The following is a 14,860-nucleotide window of genomic DNA, read 5'->3' as shown; positions in this document are numbered from 1 at the left end:
AGATATCTAGTACGAAGATTAACATCTTTACAAGTGAGAATTGTAGATATCATTAATTAAAATTGCAGCTACTTAAAATTATATCACGGATTGGTCTCTTTGGAATTAGGGATATTTGTAAGTTTGAAAGGAAATCAATGGTACAAGTTGACTGGCAGTCATTAAGTTACAGATATCATCGATGAACATTTCTACTAGTGAGAAATTAAATGCTGATTGATGGTATTAACATTTTGATTATTAAGAAAAGAATTTTAATTAGAATTACTAATAGTCAAAATGACATTATGGATATGTTGGCTTACAATCCTAACTAGCCAGAAACAGCTGTTGAAATCTACAGTTGCTGTCACCACTACTAGTTAAATGTTAAAAGGGTTTGCCATATAAAGAACATAGCTAATATTTTTTTATATGCAACTGAAAAGTTTGACTACAGTTGATTGGAATGCCAGTTTTCTTGAGGTATAAATTACTGAAATAATTAAATAAATTGCTGTGAAAATGCTTGAAACTACAGTTTTAATATCCATAGATACAAATTATCAGGATCGACAGTCAGACCTTTATAGAACTGGGTGCATGATGATAAATATTGCAATTGTGAATGATGTTGTTAAATGTTAACATAGGATAAAACCTTGTGGAACTCCATATAAAATATTTGTGGATAAAACTTTGGGAGGGAATTATTCTCTTTTCTTGACAAAACATTGATCGACCTCTAAAATAATTTCTTAAAGGTTCATTTTTCCATTTTTCATCTTTGAAACCCAGATGGTGAGTGCTCAGATGTGTCCTCAGGGCTGGACCTTTCATGGAGGCCACTGTTACACCCTCAGCACTGAGCACAAGGTCACATGGAACATAGCTAACAGGGCCTGCAGGGAGAGGTACACTTTACACATTCTGCATGTTAAACTATAAACAAAATTTGCGAAAAACTGAGGCAGAAAGCATGGACATACATGCTTCTTAAAGGTTATCTGTCATGCATAAATATAACCATAAATACATGCACTATGAGTTATCTTTAGAATACACAGCTTTCCTTCTTGTATTTTTGATTCCAGATATAAAGGCACTTTAGCAAGTATTCTCTCTAAAGTTGACATGGACTGGCTGTGGGACTTCAGTGGAAGAAAACCATTTTGGATAGGTGGGTATCTAAGAATCATCCTTTGTAATACCATTCTTCTTCATATATGGTGTTATATTTTTAGAATTAATCTGCCCATTGTAGTCAGTGCAACAGCTACCAAATGCAAATGTAACTAACCAACTTGAGACCATTATCTGCATGATTTGTTATAGCCATATCTGGCCATGACACTGCTTGTCAGCCATTTGTCCCATCATTCATAAGCCACCAAAAATATGAGTGGGTGTAAAAAATGGCTGTAATTCTTAAATGGTTAGTGCCACACTTTTGTCAAATCCCTTGAATTAAAGCTGAAAGTCTTCACTTCACTTCACTCACATCTTGAGTGTTTCATTTCAAATTCAATGTGGTGGTTTACCAAGGCCAAATGCCAAAAAATTATACTTGGCCCAATATATAAGGACCTAACTGTATAACAGAAAATATCATATTAAAATTACAGCAACAAGAAGAGCAAAACAAGATTTTTATAGCATGCAGTATGTAGTGAGGCCTGGTCACAGGTCAGGTTGATACCAGCAGCTCTTCATAAGGTCAGTGTTGCTTCAGATTTTGATCTGATGTCTCTCATTCTTACATGTGTCACATCACTGAGCTCTATGCTGTCACTGACTGCTGCTGTTTATGTATAATTCCAAAACTTTGTCTTATCTCATCTATTTTATCTCTACATTCTAATTCCTGCTTTATTCTACAACAATCAATTACTGGCTTTTGATCATGAAAATATATAAGTACTAATAAGTAAGTAAGTATTTATTTAAAATAGTCAACATTATACCACACTGCAGTAAGAATTTTTTTATATATAAATTTGCCTTAAAATTTTGAATTACTCCATTAAATTGATTTTTCTATTTGAGAATACAGCTTATTTACCCTGACTTATTTTTTTCCTGCTGTTTAAGGCCTGAATGACAGGGAGGGTCGAGGACGCTGGGAGTGGGTTGGTGGGGAGCCGGTCAGCTACACTAACTGGAAAAAGACACCCCCTCAGTCCAAAATCAAGGGAAGCAAAAAGTGCGTCCTGGTGTGGAGAAGGGCAAAGTGGGAAATCAGGGACTGTAAAATAAGTAGAGGTCATCGCTTTGTGTGTTCAGTAAAAACCTGAGTAGTGAATAGACATTGTGTGCCACAAGACAGCTATGAGGCACTGTGTTGTTTCAGAAGATTTCAGGAGGAAGGAATGATCCTCTGGACAATTAAACTGCAATAAAAGACATCTCTCCAATAAGGATCAATGGGAACCTTTCTGGAACTCTTCATATACTCTTCATACTCTTCATAATTACAATGAACTTTGTAACAATTATTGTGTCTTCAAGTAACCTCCAACATTAAGTGTTGTTGTTTACACTGCATTTATTCTAACTAACCACTTCAAGTATTGTTATATATGTAAAATAAATTTTTATAAATGTATTTAGTGTTTATTTCAGATAAATCCAAGGCCAGATTACTGACAAAAGCCCTTGACTGCCCTTGTCTGTTTATTGATATACATTACCTATGGCATCCAGTATCAAAATCTAATTTTATGGCTTTTACTGTTTTAACTTATATTATGCTTACATTGTACATATTCAGAAATTAATTTCTGTTTAATCAAATTACCAAAACCTAACTGACACACAGTTTTCTCTCAGAGTGCTGTTGGGTTTCCATGTCTACAGGCAAAGTATAATGAAAATGCCTTGTATCGTGTGCTCTGTGTACTGTACTTCACTGTATATTCTAACAAGTTCAATTTACTTAAAGAAATTTAGAAAACGATCACCGTAAAGTAAGTAAACGAACTAAATTGTGTGAAGTAGTGTGAGATTATTATATTTAAGTGAGCTTTACTTGTTTTTGAAGTTGTAAGAACTTAATGTATCTCAGTACAGTTAAATTCAAATCAAGTTGTTGCAACTCAAATACTCTGTGTCACATTAACTTAATACACTGCTCAAAAAAATAAAGGGAACACTAAAATAACATATCCTAGATCTGAATGAATGAAATATTCTTATTAAATACTTTGTTCTTTACGTAGTTGAATGTGCTGACAACATAATCACACAAAAACTATCAATGGAAATCAAATTTATTATTCCATGGAGGCCTGGATTTGGAGTCACACTCAAAATGAAAGTGGAAAAACACACTACAGACTGATCCAACTTTGATGTAATGTCCTTAAAACAAGTCAAAATGAGGCTTGGTAGTGTGTGTGGCCTCCACATGCCTGTATGACCTCCCTACAATGCCTGGGCATGCTCCTGATGAGGTGGCGGATGGGCGCTCCTGAGGGCTCTCCTCCCAGACCTGGACTAAAGCATCCGCCAACTCCTGGACAGTCTGTGGTGCAACTGGCAGGCCAGTCCATAGCATCAATGCCTTCGTCTTGCAGGAACTGCTGACACACTCCAGCCACATGAGGTCTAGCATTAGGAGGGACCCAGGGCCAACCACACCAGCATATGGTCTCACAAGGGGTCTGAGGATCTCATCTCGGTACCTAATGGCAGTCAGGTTACCTCTGGCAAGCACATGGAGGGCTGTGCGGCCCCCCCCAAAGAAATGCCACCCCACACCATTACTGACGCACTACCAAACTGGTCATGCTGGAGGATGTTGCAGGCAGCAGAACATTCTCCATGGCGTCTCCAGACTCTGTCACACGTGCTCAGTGTGAACCTGCTTTCATCTGTGAAGAGCACAGGGCGCCAGTGACGAATTTGCCAATCTTGGTGTTCTCTGGCAAATGCGAAATGTCCTGCACGGTGTTGGGCTGTAAGCATAACCCCCACCTGTGGACGTCGGGGCCTCATACCACCCTCACGGAGTCGGTTTCTGACCGTTTCAGCAAACACCTGCACATTTGTTGCCTGCTGGAGGTCCTTTTTCAGGGCTCTGGCAGTGCTCCTCCTGTTCCTCCTTGCACAAAGAGGTAGCGGTCCTGCTGCTGGGTTGTTGCCCTCCTACAGCCTCCTCCACATCTCCTGATGTACTGGCCTGTCTCCTGGTAGTGCCTCCATGCTCTGGACACTACGCTGTCAGAGACAGCAAACCTTCTTGCCACAGCTCGCATTGATGTGCCATCCTGGATGAGCTGCACTACCTGAGCCACTTGTGTGGGTTGTAGACTCGGTCTCATGCTACCACTAGGGTGAAAGCACCAGCAGCATTCAAAAGCGACCAAAACATCAGCCAGAAAGCATAGGAACTGAAAAGTGGTCTGTGGTCACCACCTGCAGAATCACTCCTTTATTGGGGGTGTCTTGCTCATTACTAATAATTTCCACCTCTTGTCTATTCCATTTGCACAACAGCATGTGAAATTGATTGTCAATCAGTGTTGCTTCCTAAGTGGACAGTTTGATTTCACAGAAGTGTGACTGACTTGGAGTTACATTGTGTTGTTTAAGCGTTCCCGTTATTTTTTTGAGCAGTGTATATTCTGCCAAAACAAGCGGACATCACTTGAAATTTGTAATATACTTCACTTGAGGTATCTTATTGTAATCCACTTTACTAAAGTTGACAGAAACTCAACAAAGATAAGTCACATTAACTTAATATACTGTGCCAAAGTAAATAAGCAGTACTTAATTTTAAATAAATGCACTTAACATACCTTAGTTTAGCTAACTTAAAAATAAGAATTCACAAAATGGCATTACAAACATGTTTTTTTATTTCAGTATCTGTAAACAACAATAATAATCAACATGCTGTTCATTTGTAAACTTGTCTGGAAAGAGATCATCAAAGGTCGAGTTTGGCTGAACAATTGGGGGGATTTTAGCACCACTTAGTTTTTAATGGGGTTTACCAAATTTGACCTCTACCAAAAAAATATATATACTGTAATTTGAATAATAGTACTATAATAGTAAAATCCTTCCTTGTAGTTTGCCGATTGCTTCAGATAATTTATGCCTTTCTGTAAATTATTTCCTTAATATTATGTGTTTGTGAGAGAGACTGAGTGTATGAGCGTGCATATGAGTGAGACAGAAAGTGTATGTCAGTGAGTATGAGTGAAAATCAGTATCATACATCAGTATGAGTGAGACTGAAAAGTGAGAATGAGCATGAATGAGGTGTGCTGACTGGTCTGGGTATAAGCTAACAGAAGGCCCTTGATTCACAATGGACACTTTCCTGAATGTCTCACAGCAACAAACAGACTTGGCAACATTTAGTCTGTAAAATTTTAAATCTGAATAAAACCTGATAATTAAAACTGGGTTATTACATAGAACTGTACTTGTACATACACCTTCAAAGCAGCAAAATGTAAGTCAGCTCTTTAACAACTTTGATATATTCAACATTTGTTGCTGAAGCACATTACACTCTAATACTAAACATCATATACTGTTGTCCAAGGTTCAACAATATCTTCTGGATGAACTCAAATGCGTTCTTCATACCTTTGGAGTAATCCAGATGGGGTGCATACATTAAGCCGAACAGAAGACAAAGTTGAGATGTTGTGGGGATTTCATCCATCACAATGTTTCCTTCAAGGATGATTACAATGCTGTTAATCAAGGGTGGCGTGTCCTCAGTCATCATTCTAAGAACCCCAACAGGCACCTGGGTGAAGTCACATGCAGAGTCCGAATCCTTCATTAAAAACAAAAGAACACAAATAAATTAAGGTAGTTATAGTGTGTTCAATCTTATGATGCACAACTTTACATACAAGAAACAAACACTCTGGAATAGTGTCTTAGAGAGCTCTTTAGACTATGAGCAGGTAGAAATGGCTGCATTTCAGCACCAAGTCTTAACAAAAAGAATAAAAAAAAATAAAAAAAAGCTATACAATTATATAAAACATAGATGTGTTGTTGCAATTTAGCGATATAACCTTCTAAACGCAATTCTATATCGGGCAGAAATTGAAATGAAACATTTTCACCATAGACTAAGATGAAAAATTACTTTCCTTCAGCATCACATGTAAGGCATCAAAATTGTTTGTAACTAACTTAATGTTGTGACATCCCTAATCAAATATGTTTGGTTTGCAAAGTGTGAATACAGGCTATAATAACTAACTTGACCTTAGTTTTTGGGAATTTGTACTATTGGCTAAACCTGATGATGTCCTAAAATGTGCACTGTGCGATGGTCAATTATTATCATTATAAATGTACTTCCTGAGCAGCTGAGGAAGAATTCGTTGGAATTATCTCCAAGATACAGGGGCAAACATTGCAGGACAGCAGTACATGCTGTGGTGATGTCATTGGTCTCATGGAAAAGATGACAAAAAAGAATAAGCAGAAGACTAAACACTTACTTGTGAGGAGGCAATCGGAACCAAACAGTTGTCTATATTCTGTAAGACAATACCAAAAAACATTTGTCACATTTATCATCATTTTATTTTACAAAGGTTTTTAATGTAATACTTTTGCAATGGTGAATCAAACTAAGACACAAAAAGAAATATGAAATAAAAATTACTAACAGTGACAATACCGTCTTGGAAGGATTTTGGTCCAGTCTACTGAGAAAACTTCTTATCAATGAAACAGCAGTGAGGGAGGAGGTGTAGTGGGACGAAAAGCTGCAGCTGCTACTGAGTTGGTCTGGCTGGGTAAGACAGTTATCTGGTACCCGTGTTGCTTGTGTGTGTGTTTCAATCAGTGATGGGTTAAATGCAGAGAAGTAATTTCCCAGCCTGGCATTAATAAAGTAAATTAAAAAAAAACTTGTGCAATTAAACAGGTGATATCGCTGCGCAATCAGAGTCAGGTGGGACCAATGGGAGTGGAGGTGGAGCAACACTCTACCTGCCACAGTCTCATACCACAAACCATGCTACACACTCAGTAAAAACAAGTTTGTATAACTTAACAAGTATGCAGGTAAAATGTGTATGCAGAAAACTCGATGAGAGAGTAGAAAGTGAACTTAAAAAACTATTATGAATTATGAAATGCACTATTTCATCTTAAGTCAGGACATTGTTTGCATTTACAGTGTTGCTGGGAATGTGAGGGTGAAAAGGAAAATACATAATGCACAGTATTTGTGCTGGTGGGGAGGGGAGCCACTCAAAAGTGACATATTTTGTCATTGGAGGGAACTCACTCCAACGAAATTTGTTCTCTGCATTTAACCCACCCAAGTGACGTGCACACACACACACACAGCAAACCCGGGGCAGTGGGCGACCGCGTGCAGCGCCCGGGGAGCAGTGGGGGTTAGGTACCTTGCTCAGGGGTACCTCAGCCATGGACACCGGGACGGGGAATCGAACCAGCGATCCACCGGTTACGGGTCCGACACCCTAACCGCTGATCCACGACTGCCCCCTTTTTTTTTTTTTTTTTTTTTTTTTTTTTTTTTTTTTTTTTTTTAAAAGGACCAAAAGGAATTTTTTTGTGTTTCCATTCTATTTTTTTTTTTTTTTTTTTGAACTCCTTTTGAACTAACGAATTCCTTCATTATTTCCATTCAGAGAAAATGTTTCTTTGGCTCGGTAAACAGAAGAAAACATCACTAATAAATCTCAAGATGAAATCATCAGCTGTGTAAATGAAGCTTTTATGGAATTTTTTGTACATTTCATTCACTTTTTGAATTTATAGATTGTTTAAGAAGGTCTAATGTAATAATTTGTTTGAATTATCCTCCCTACAGTATTTGCAGGGAGGATCAGACCAGTAGTTGTAAGGATTTCCGTAGCATTTTAGACTAATCTGTGATGGGTTGTGCAAGGGATTGTATATGTCAGAGTAAATATATACTCCAAAATAAACTCATATGAGAGAGGTGATGCTATTTCTTATGCCATTGTCTATGATCAACACTCACTGGGTAATAATCTGCTTAGATGTTGTCATGTCTTCATGTCTTCTTTATTGGTTGGTGGTCACGTTGTTGTCCCCTTTTAGAGAATTATCTATGTTATTGAGATCTGGAGCCGATGGGTCCTGCCAACCACAAGGTTAGGCAGCAATGCGATTATCTCCATCATGTGATCTACAGCTGGGGTATGAAAGAGGGCCATTCATATCAGCTGAAAGCATTTCTCAGAGGTTTACTCACATTGAAAAGATACACCAGATTCGCTTCTGCTTGGTAAGTCAAGCTACAACTAAACTTATATATATATATATATATATATCCATATATATGTGTGTGTGTCGTGGATATGCTGCATTTAGATTTCTGTTTGAGTGTTTCACAAAGTGGCAGAAAAACCTGAAATATGGGTGCAGTTACAGTTGATTACTACTCTAAATGATTAAAAAATGTTCTTTAAAAAGTCAGTCAGGAGAGAAGTGATTTAAGAGATTGTCTCTTTTGCTGATAGGTCACCAGCACTGTTGAATGGAATGGAATCCTTTGCTAGTAGTAGCAAGTTAAGTTCATTAGCAGCTACTCATGCACTTTAAGGTATCTGCAGGCATGGTCTATGAAAAAATAGTACTCACTTAGCATGCTTTTCATTACAAGGAGCATCCCTTTTTTGAATAATCTTGACTTAATGTCAGTGGTTCTCTGTGTTTAAGCCATAATAAAGTATAGAATAGATGAGTAGAATATAGAAGAGTGCTTGCCACAATTTGGGAGTTACTATGTTCTGACCTCTGTGGCTGCAAGGAGCTCATTATTTTCTGTAACTCTACAGTTTTTAAGTTTTCAGTTTTATCTAAGCATGTGAGCAGTTTTGAGTTACTTTGATGTTACTGTCAATTGGCTAATCATTCATCACTGACTCTATGAAATAGGATTTGCACACTAGCTCATGTCCAAGTTATCATTAAATGTGCCAGTTTAATTTCCAGTTTCTGTCAGTGTTTGTTTTCAATCCAAGTTTTATGTAGTAGTAATCCTTTTGGGAAATTAGCCTGACTGATATTAATCTTGGGTTCTCTGTGTGAAGTCGGGAGTCAGGCATGGTTAGCATAGTTTAGCATACCTAAAATGCCTACCAACATGAAACTCAGTAGTTAATATGTTGTACTTCATTTGTTTAATCTACAGACAAAATGTGAAAACAAGGATAGAAATGTAAACAGGTTTTGATTTTAGAGGGAGTGGTAAGTCAGTGTAGTGACTGAGCACAGCTTCAGAGTCTTGTCCTTACAGTGAGGTTGCCAGGTTTGATACCAGCAGGATTGAACAGAAAACAAGATCTGACTGTTCTGAGTCCATTTATTACTTTATTTATTCGGGGTCTCATCATGACATAATCATCTGAATTCTCTTCTATTCTTGATCATTACAAGTGGAACTCAGGAGCATACACTGCTGAGGGACTTGGGTCATGGATCATCATCCCTCAAGCCAACATAGTCAACGCAGCCACAACTCTAGCTTTCAGTGGCTTTCTTTTGCTTACCAGGACCTGACAGAAATCCCATATAAAAGCATTCTAACTCAGACTGATACCCTGGAGGTGCTGGACCTCAGTTATAATCTGCTGGATGAGTATCCTTTTCTTAATAACCTGGAGACTGAGAATAATTTGCAGAATAAGATTTTTACATCTCTTTATTATATTTACTCCTAAACCACAGTAGTGGACAAGTTCAAATGTTGACAGGGCCAGATAAAAAGTCAGAGGATCACAAAGTTTTCATATTGAACTGATCACTAAAGAATTAATCTTGGCGGTAATACACTATATAGACAAAAGTATTGGGACACCTGACCACCACACCAGCAGGGACTTTAATGACATCTCGTTCTAAATGCACAGACAGCTTTGCAACTATAACACCTTCCGCTCTTCTGGGAAGGCTTTCCACAACATGTTTCAGTGTTTCTGTGGGAATGTTTGCCCATTCATACAGTAGAGCATTCATGAGGTCAGACACTGATGTTGAACCTAAAGGCCTGGCTCACAGTTCCAGGTTCTCTGTTCCAGTTCATCCCAAAGGTGTTGGATGGGGTTGAGGTCAGGGCTCTGTGTAAGCCAGGCAAGTTCTTCCACACCAAACCATGTCTTTATGGAGCTTTGCTTTTTGCACTGGGACACAGTCATGCTGGAATAGAAAAGGGCCTTCCCCAAACTGTTTTGTCCAAAATGCCTTGGTATGCTGAAGCATTAAGCTTTCCCTTCATTGGAAGTCAGGGGCCGAGCCCAAACCCTAAAAAACAGCCCCATGAATAGGGGTGTCTAGATACTTTTGTATATATAGTGTATGAATGCCTGTACCAAATAACGGCAATCCTTTCCAAATGATGAAAAGCCCGGGAATTTGTAAAGTGTTTAGGATTCATTAATTTAGAATTCAGCTACATTCAACATATTTCAGTCTGGACCAAGATGCTGAATCAACTGATGCACTGCACAACATAATTTAGTTTCCAAAGCAAGAGGAGTTGGAGGTCAAGTTTGAGTATTGGCTCATACACACACACATCACTTTCACCCATTAGACTGGGTATGGAAAGTCAAAAACATGTGATCTTCAACATGTTCACAATGCACAGAAAATTTGCAATCAGTGTGTTGACAACATGTAACGTGCAAGTTGGCAACATATTGTTAATGTGTTGAAAATTCCACATTTTTCAGTTGCTTGGCTTCCCATAACCAGGGTTTGCTTCTAGTCACAAGAAATGAGTCATATTTAACCACCTGGGATGAGACTGTATGAATGTTTCTAAAGGCCAACAGATGACCTTTGGTCATGCCGGGGACTATAGATATGTACAGTGTCTCAGCTGTTGAGCTTTGTAAGAATAACAAACCAGGGACCAAATGGATAGATAAAAGATTTTATAATCCATTATTTCTTGAAAACATTAGCGATCTTTTGAGGGTACTGGTTACAGTACAGGACAATTACAGGATACAGCTCTCATAACAACAGGCTATAACACCCAGTTGTTGATAATCAGTGGCACTGATGTGCATGTCCTCAGTGGCTGACAGCCATGAGTAGTTCAAGTTCAGTGTGTTCTCCTTTATTCAGCCCTTACTGGAACCCGGCTCTGCTAGGTCAGCTGGAGAAGCTCAGTACTCTGATCCTGGACTGCAACAACTACACGTCTCACATCAAGTTCCCCTACATGCCAAGTGTCACCACAGTGTGCATAAACAAGAACAAGATCAACAATCTGCCTGTGTTTGTGGAAGAAATACGACGAAAATTCCCAAACATAAAGTGAGCCTGTGGGGACTGTTTTTCATTTCTGCAGGGGACTGCAGTTAGTCCAAATAACCACTTTCATTCCTTCCTGTTTTATTTTTTGTGTTCCTTTCAAATATAGGATTCTCAGCATGATGAACAATGAGGCAGCACCCAGCTATTTCAATGGAGGAAGTTTGACCCAGTACAAAGACTACAGGTGAGAATCGAGATCCTTTTCACTCTTATTTTTTCCCACATAGTCACAGTCACCAATTATAGAACCAAAATCAGGAATCACACAGAATTTTTACACATTCTTTGTTTATTGAAAATAATATGTAATAATGTTTCTTTGCAGGCGGCACGGTGGTGCAGTGGTTAGCACTGTCGCCTCATAGCAAGAGGGTTCTAGGTTCGAATCCCGGTCTGGGCCCTTCTATGTGGAGTTTGCATGTTCTCCCTGTGCCTGCGTGGGTTTTCTCCGGGCACTCTGGCTTCCTCCCACAATACCAAAAACATGCACATCAGGTTAATTGGCTACTCTACATTTCCCCTAGGTGTGAGTGTGAGAGTGTGTGGTTGTCTGTCTTTGTATGTTGGCCCTGCGACCACTGGCGACCAGTCCAGGGTGTACCCCGCCTCTCGCCTGTAGTCAGCTGGGATAGGCTCCAGCTCCCCCGCGACCCTGATGAATAAGCGGTATAGAAAATGGATGGATGGATGTTTCTTTGCAATAACTGCTCTCATAAACACATACAGGCAGCACAGTGGTGCAGTGCCTGCGTGGGTTTTGTCCAGGTACTCCGGCTTCATCCCAAAAGTGCACATTAGGTTAACTGGCCAGGGTGAACCCTCCCTCTCGCCTGTAGTCAGCTGGGATAGGCTCCAGCCCCCCCATGGCCCTGATGGATAAGTGTTATAGAAAATGGATGGATGGACGGATAAACACATACATTGGGGTATTCAGCAACCTGCAAGGACTTTATTTAGACCTATTCAGCCTTTTAACCTTTGCATTTGGAAATTGTAGAAAATTCAATCAGTAAAATAAACAAATAAATGACTAAAAAACCTATTTACTCATATTATACAGATTTTGTTGGTTCAAAAATTGGGGTTGTATGTTGGGGGACTTGTGAATGCTACTGCTAACAAGCAAATCTGAGTTACTTTGAGTTACTTGTACTTTACTTACTGTTGCTTGTATTTCCTTTTTGTGCAGTTTATACTTCTACTTCACTATGCCTCAGAGAGAATTATTGCAGTCTTCTTTTTCTCCCCTGGCAGTTTGTCTGACAGCTTTAGTTATTAGTTTCTTTTCAGGTTACACTATTCCATATCCTTCCTGTTCAAGGAAAAGCATGTATGTCCATATTTGGTACTTTTTAATTTTCCTGAAGGATGAATCATTCCTTGGGGGCGGCACGGTGGTGCAGTGGTTAGCACTGTCGCCTCATAGCAAGAGGGTTCCAGGTTCGAATCCCGGTCTGGGCCCTTCTATGTGGAGTTTGCATGTTCTCCCTGTGCCTGCGTGGGTTTTCTCCGGGTTCTCCGGCTTCCTCCCACAATACCAAAAACATGCACATTAGGTTGATTGGCTACTCTAAAATTGCCCCTAGGTGTGAGTGTGAGAGTGTGTGGTTGTCTGTCTTTGTGTGTTGGCCCTGTGATTGACTGGCGACCAGTCCAGGGTGAACCCCGCCTCTCGCCCGTAGTCAGCTGGGATAGGCTCCAGCTCCCCCGCGACCCTGACGGATAAGCGGTATAGAAAATGGATGGATGGATGAATCATTCCTTTGTATGTTGAGAAAATACTACTACTACTACTTCTTAAGCTGAATAAACTATTTAAAATCCTCTTCAATTAGCTAGAAAATGCATTTTCACACAGTGTTCTCCAAGGATAAAAGGTTGAGAACCACTGTTATAGAATATGATGTATTGCTATAGATGACCAACAGTATATAAAGTAGTGAAAATAGCTCAACGTTTTACATCTACAGCAGTAAAATTTTCTATGCACTGTGATACAATAGTAATATTAATCAAAAACATCATATAGAATAGTAAAACACTGGCAGGGCACATTTTATTGCACAATGAGTACCTTTCATGCATTTTGATTTCAGCTGAATTTAAAATTCAACATGCTGTTCACAAGACGAGTGGTTAGTGGTCTTTTAGGGGAATCTCGACTTGACTCTCGAACCTTGTGACACTCATAATTTTAAAATGTATGTAACTAATGGACATGGTTTTATGTGTACATTGAGAAGGTTTACAGATCCATCAGCCCACATTCTCTTTACCAGTGACATTGCAAATTCTAGACTTATGTAGCAAGTATATAGATTGCCTTCCTCTCAGATTTTTAACCAAATTAATTATACTGTGTCTTGCTAACGCCATGTTTTCCCATGGCCTTTGTCTTCCCAGACAGTACGTCATCAGTCAGATCCCAGGCCTGGAGATTCTGGATGACACTGAGGTCCTGGAGAAGGAGAGAACCGAGGCTAGAAAAACCTACAGGCTGCAGAAGGGCAGCCACAGCAGCAGAAACAGGAAGGAGGAGTCCTCAAAGAAGCAGACACACATGCAGAAAAGGTCAAATACTTTCATAAGACATTAGAATGTACTATGTTTTTGAAACTTTCTTTCAACCTCAGCTTAGAATGTTACACTGTCCATATTCTATTCTAACATATATTTCAAACTACAGGATGTTTACACATACACTACTCCCAAAAAGTTAGGGATATTCCACTTTCAGGTGAAATTTCAAAATGCACCTAAAATGCACTATAACCTTTACAGGCAAGCTTAATTTGACCTTCTCAAAACTTTTAAATACACATGTCCAACTGATCCATGAATCGACCACTCAATGACAATATGTATTTAAACAGTCGTCTTCATCATGCTGTTCACATTCTGACATCATGAGACCAAGACAACACCTAACAATTGATCTGGCCATTGCGGGAATTCTAACAGGATGTTCTCAGAGGGAAGTTGCCACTGAGCTTAGAGTGTCACAGTGTCATCACCAGGTTGCAACAGAGACATAGAGAGACTGGAAGAGTCACAGACAGGTATAGAAGTGGATGTCCTTTGGCCACATCCAATGCTGATGACCGCTTCATTATGAACAGTGCCCTGAGGAACTGGATTATGAATACCACTCAAATCCAGGCACATTTAAGGGAGGTGAGAGGCACCCGAGTGTCACGTCAGACCAATTGAAACTGCTTACATCAGCATGGTCTGTGTGCTAGATAACCTGCAAGGGTACCTGACCACACCACCAGGCACAGGCATCATCGTCTTGCATGGGTCAGGGAACATTTGCACTGGACAAGGAAGCAGTGGGCCTCAGTGCTGTTCTCTGATGAAAGTCGATTCACATCGAGCAGAAGTGATGGCCGCCAACGCTGTTGGAGACATCAAGTAGAACACTATGCATCAGCCACTGTTGTCACCAAATGAGCCTTTGGAAGTAGTGGTGTTGGGCAGGTGTGTCTAAAAATGCAGCAGTCTGTGTATAATTTTTGACCCAGTCCTCTCAGAGTTGGATGCATGGAGGACTCAACATAAAAATGGA

The 14,860-nt window shown here is 39.5% G+C and overlaps 2 protein-coding genes across 6 annotated transcripts in view; both read left to right on the top strand.

Annotated features, from left to right (window-relative positions):
- Positions 1-3,079, top strand: part of frem1a (Fras1 related extracellular matrix 1a) — a 38,995-nt gene extending 35,916 nt beyond the window's left edge. For all 5 annotated transcript variants that reach the window (XM_046380541.1, XM_046380542.1, XM_046380538.1 and 2 more), the window contains 3 exons: positions 778-893; positions 1,074-1,159; positions 2,071-3,079. In XM_046380541.1, coding sequence (XP_046236497.1) covers positions 778-893; positions 1,074-1,159; positions 2,071-2,273 — 405 coding nt within the window. In that variant the 3' untranslated portion in view covers positions 2,274-3,079. The remainder of the gene's footprint in view (positions 1-777; positions 894-1,073; positions 1,160-2,070) is intronic.
- A 5,249-nt stretch (positions 3,080-8,328) lies between these two features.
- Positions 8,329-14,128, top strand: LOC124055062 (leucine-rich repeat-containing protein 72). The gene is made up of 4 exons (XM_046381661.1): positions 8,329-9,607; positions 11,101-11,292; positions 11,399-11,476; positions 13,696-14,128. The coding sequence occupies exons 1-4, from the start codon at positions 9,444-9,446 to the stop codon at positions 13,886-13,888; spliced, it is 627 nt and encodes a 208-aa protein (XP_046237617.1). The 5' UTR covers positions 8,329-9,443; the 3' UTR covers positions 13,889-14,128.
- Positions 14,129-14,860: the final 732 nt, after the last annotated feature.

The sequence above is a fragment of the Scatophagus argus genome, chromosome 23 (assembly GCF_020382885.2).
Source record: "Scatophagus argus isolate fScaArg1 chromosome 23, fScaArg1.pri, whole genome shotgun sequence".
NCBI classification, from domain to species: Eukaryota; Metazoa; Chordata; class Actinopteri; family Scatophagidae; genus Scatophagus; species Scatophagus argus.
This window is presented reverse-complemented; position numbering and strand designations above follow the sequence as displayed.

What these genes read in the sequence shown, in the direction of transcription:
- LOC124055062 (XM_046381661.1), top strand. Translation starts at nt 9,444, where the DNA reads ATGGATCATCATCCCTCAAGCCAACATAGTCAACGCAGCCACAACTCT. An exon ending in AGTTATAATCTGCTGGATGA is followed by an intron (nt 9,608 to 11,100) that starts GTATCCTTTTCT and finishes TCCTTTATTCAG; the next exon opens with CCCTTACTGGAACCCGGCTC. An exon ending in CGAAAATTCCCAAACATAAA is followed by an intron (nt 11,293 to 11,398) that starts GTGAGCCTGTGG and finishes TTTCAAATATAG; the next exon opens with GATTCTCAGCATGATGAACA.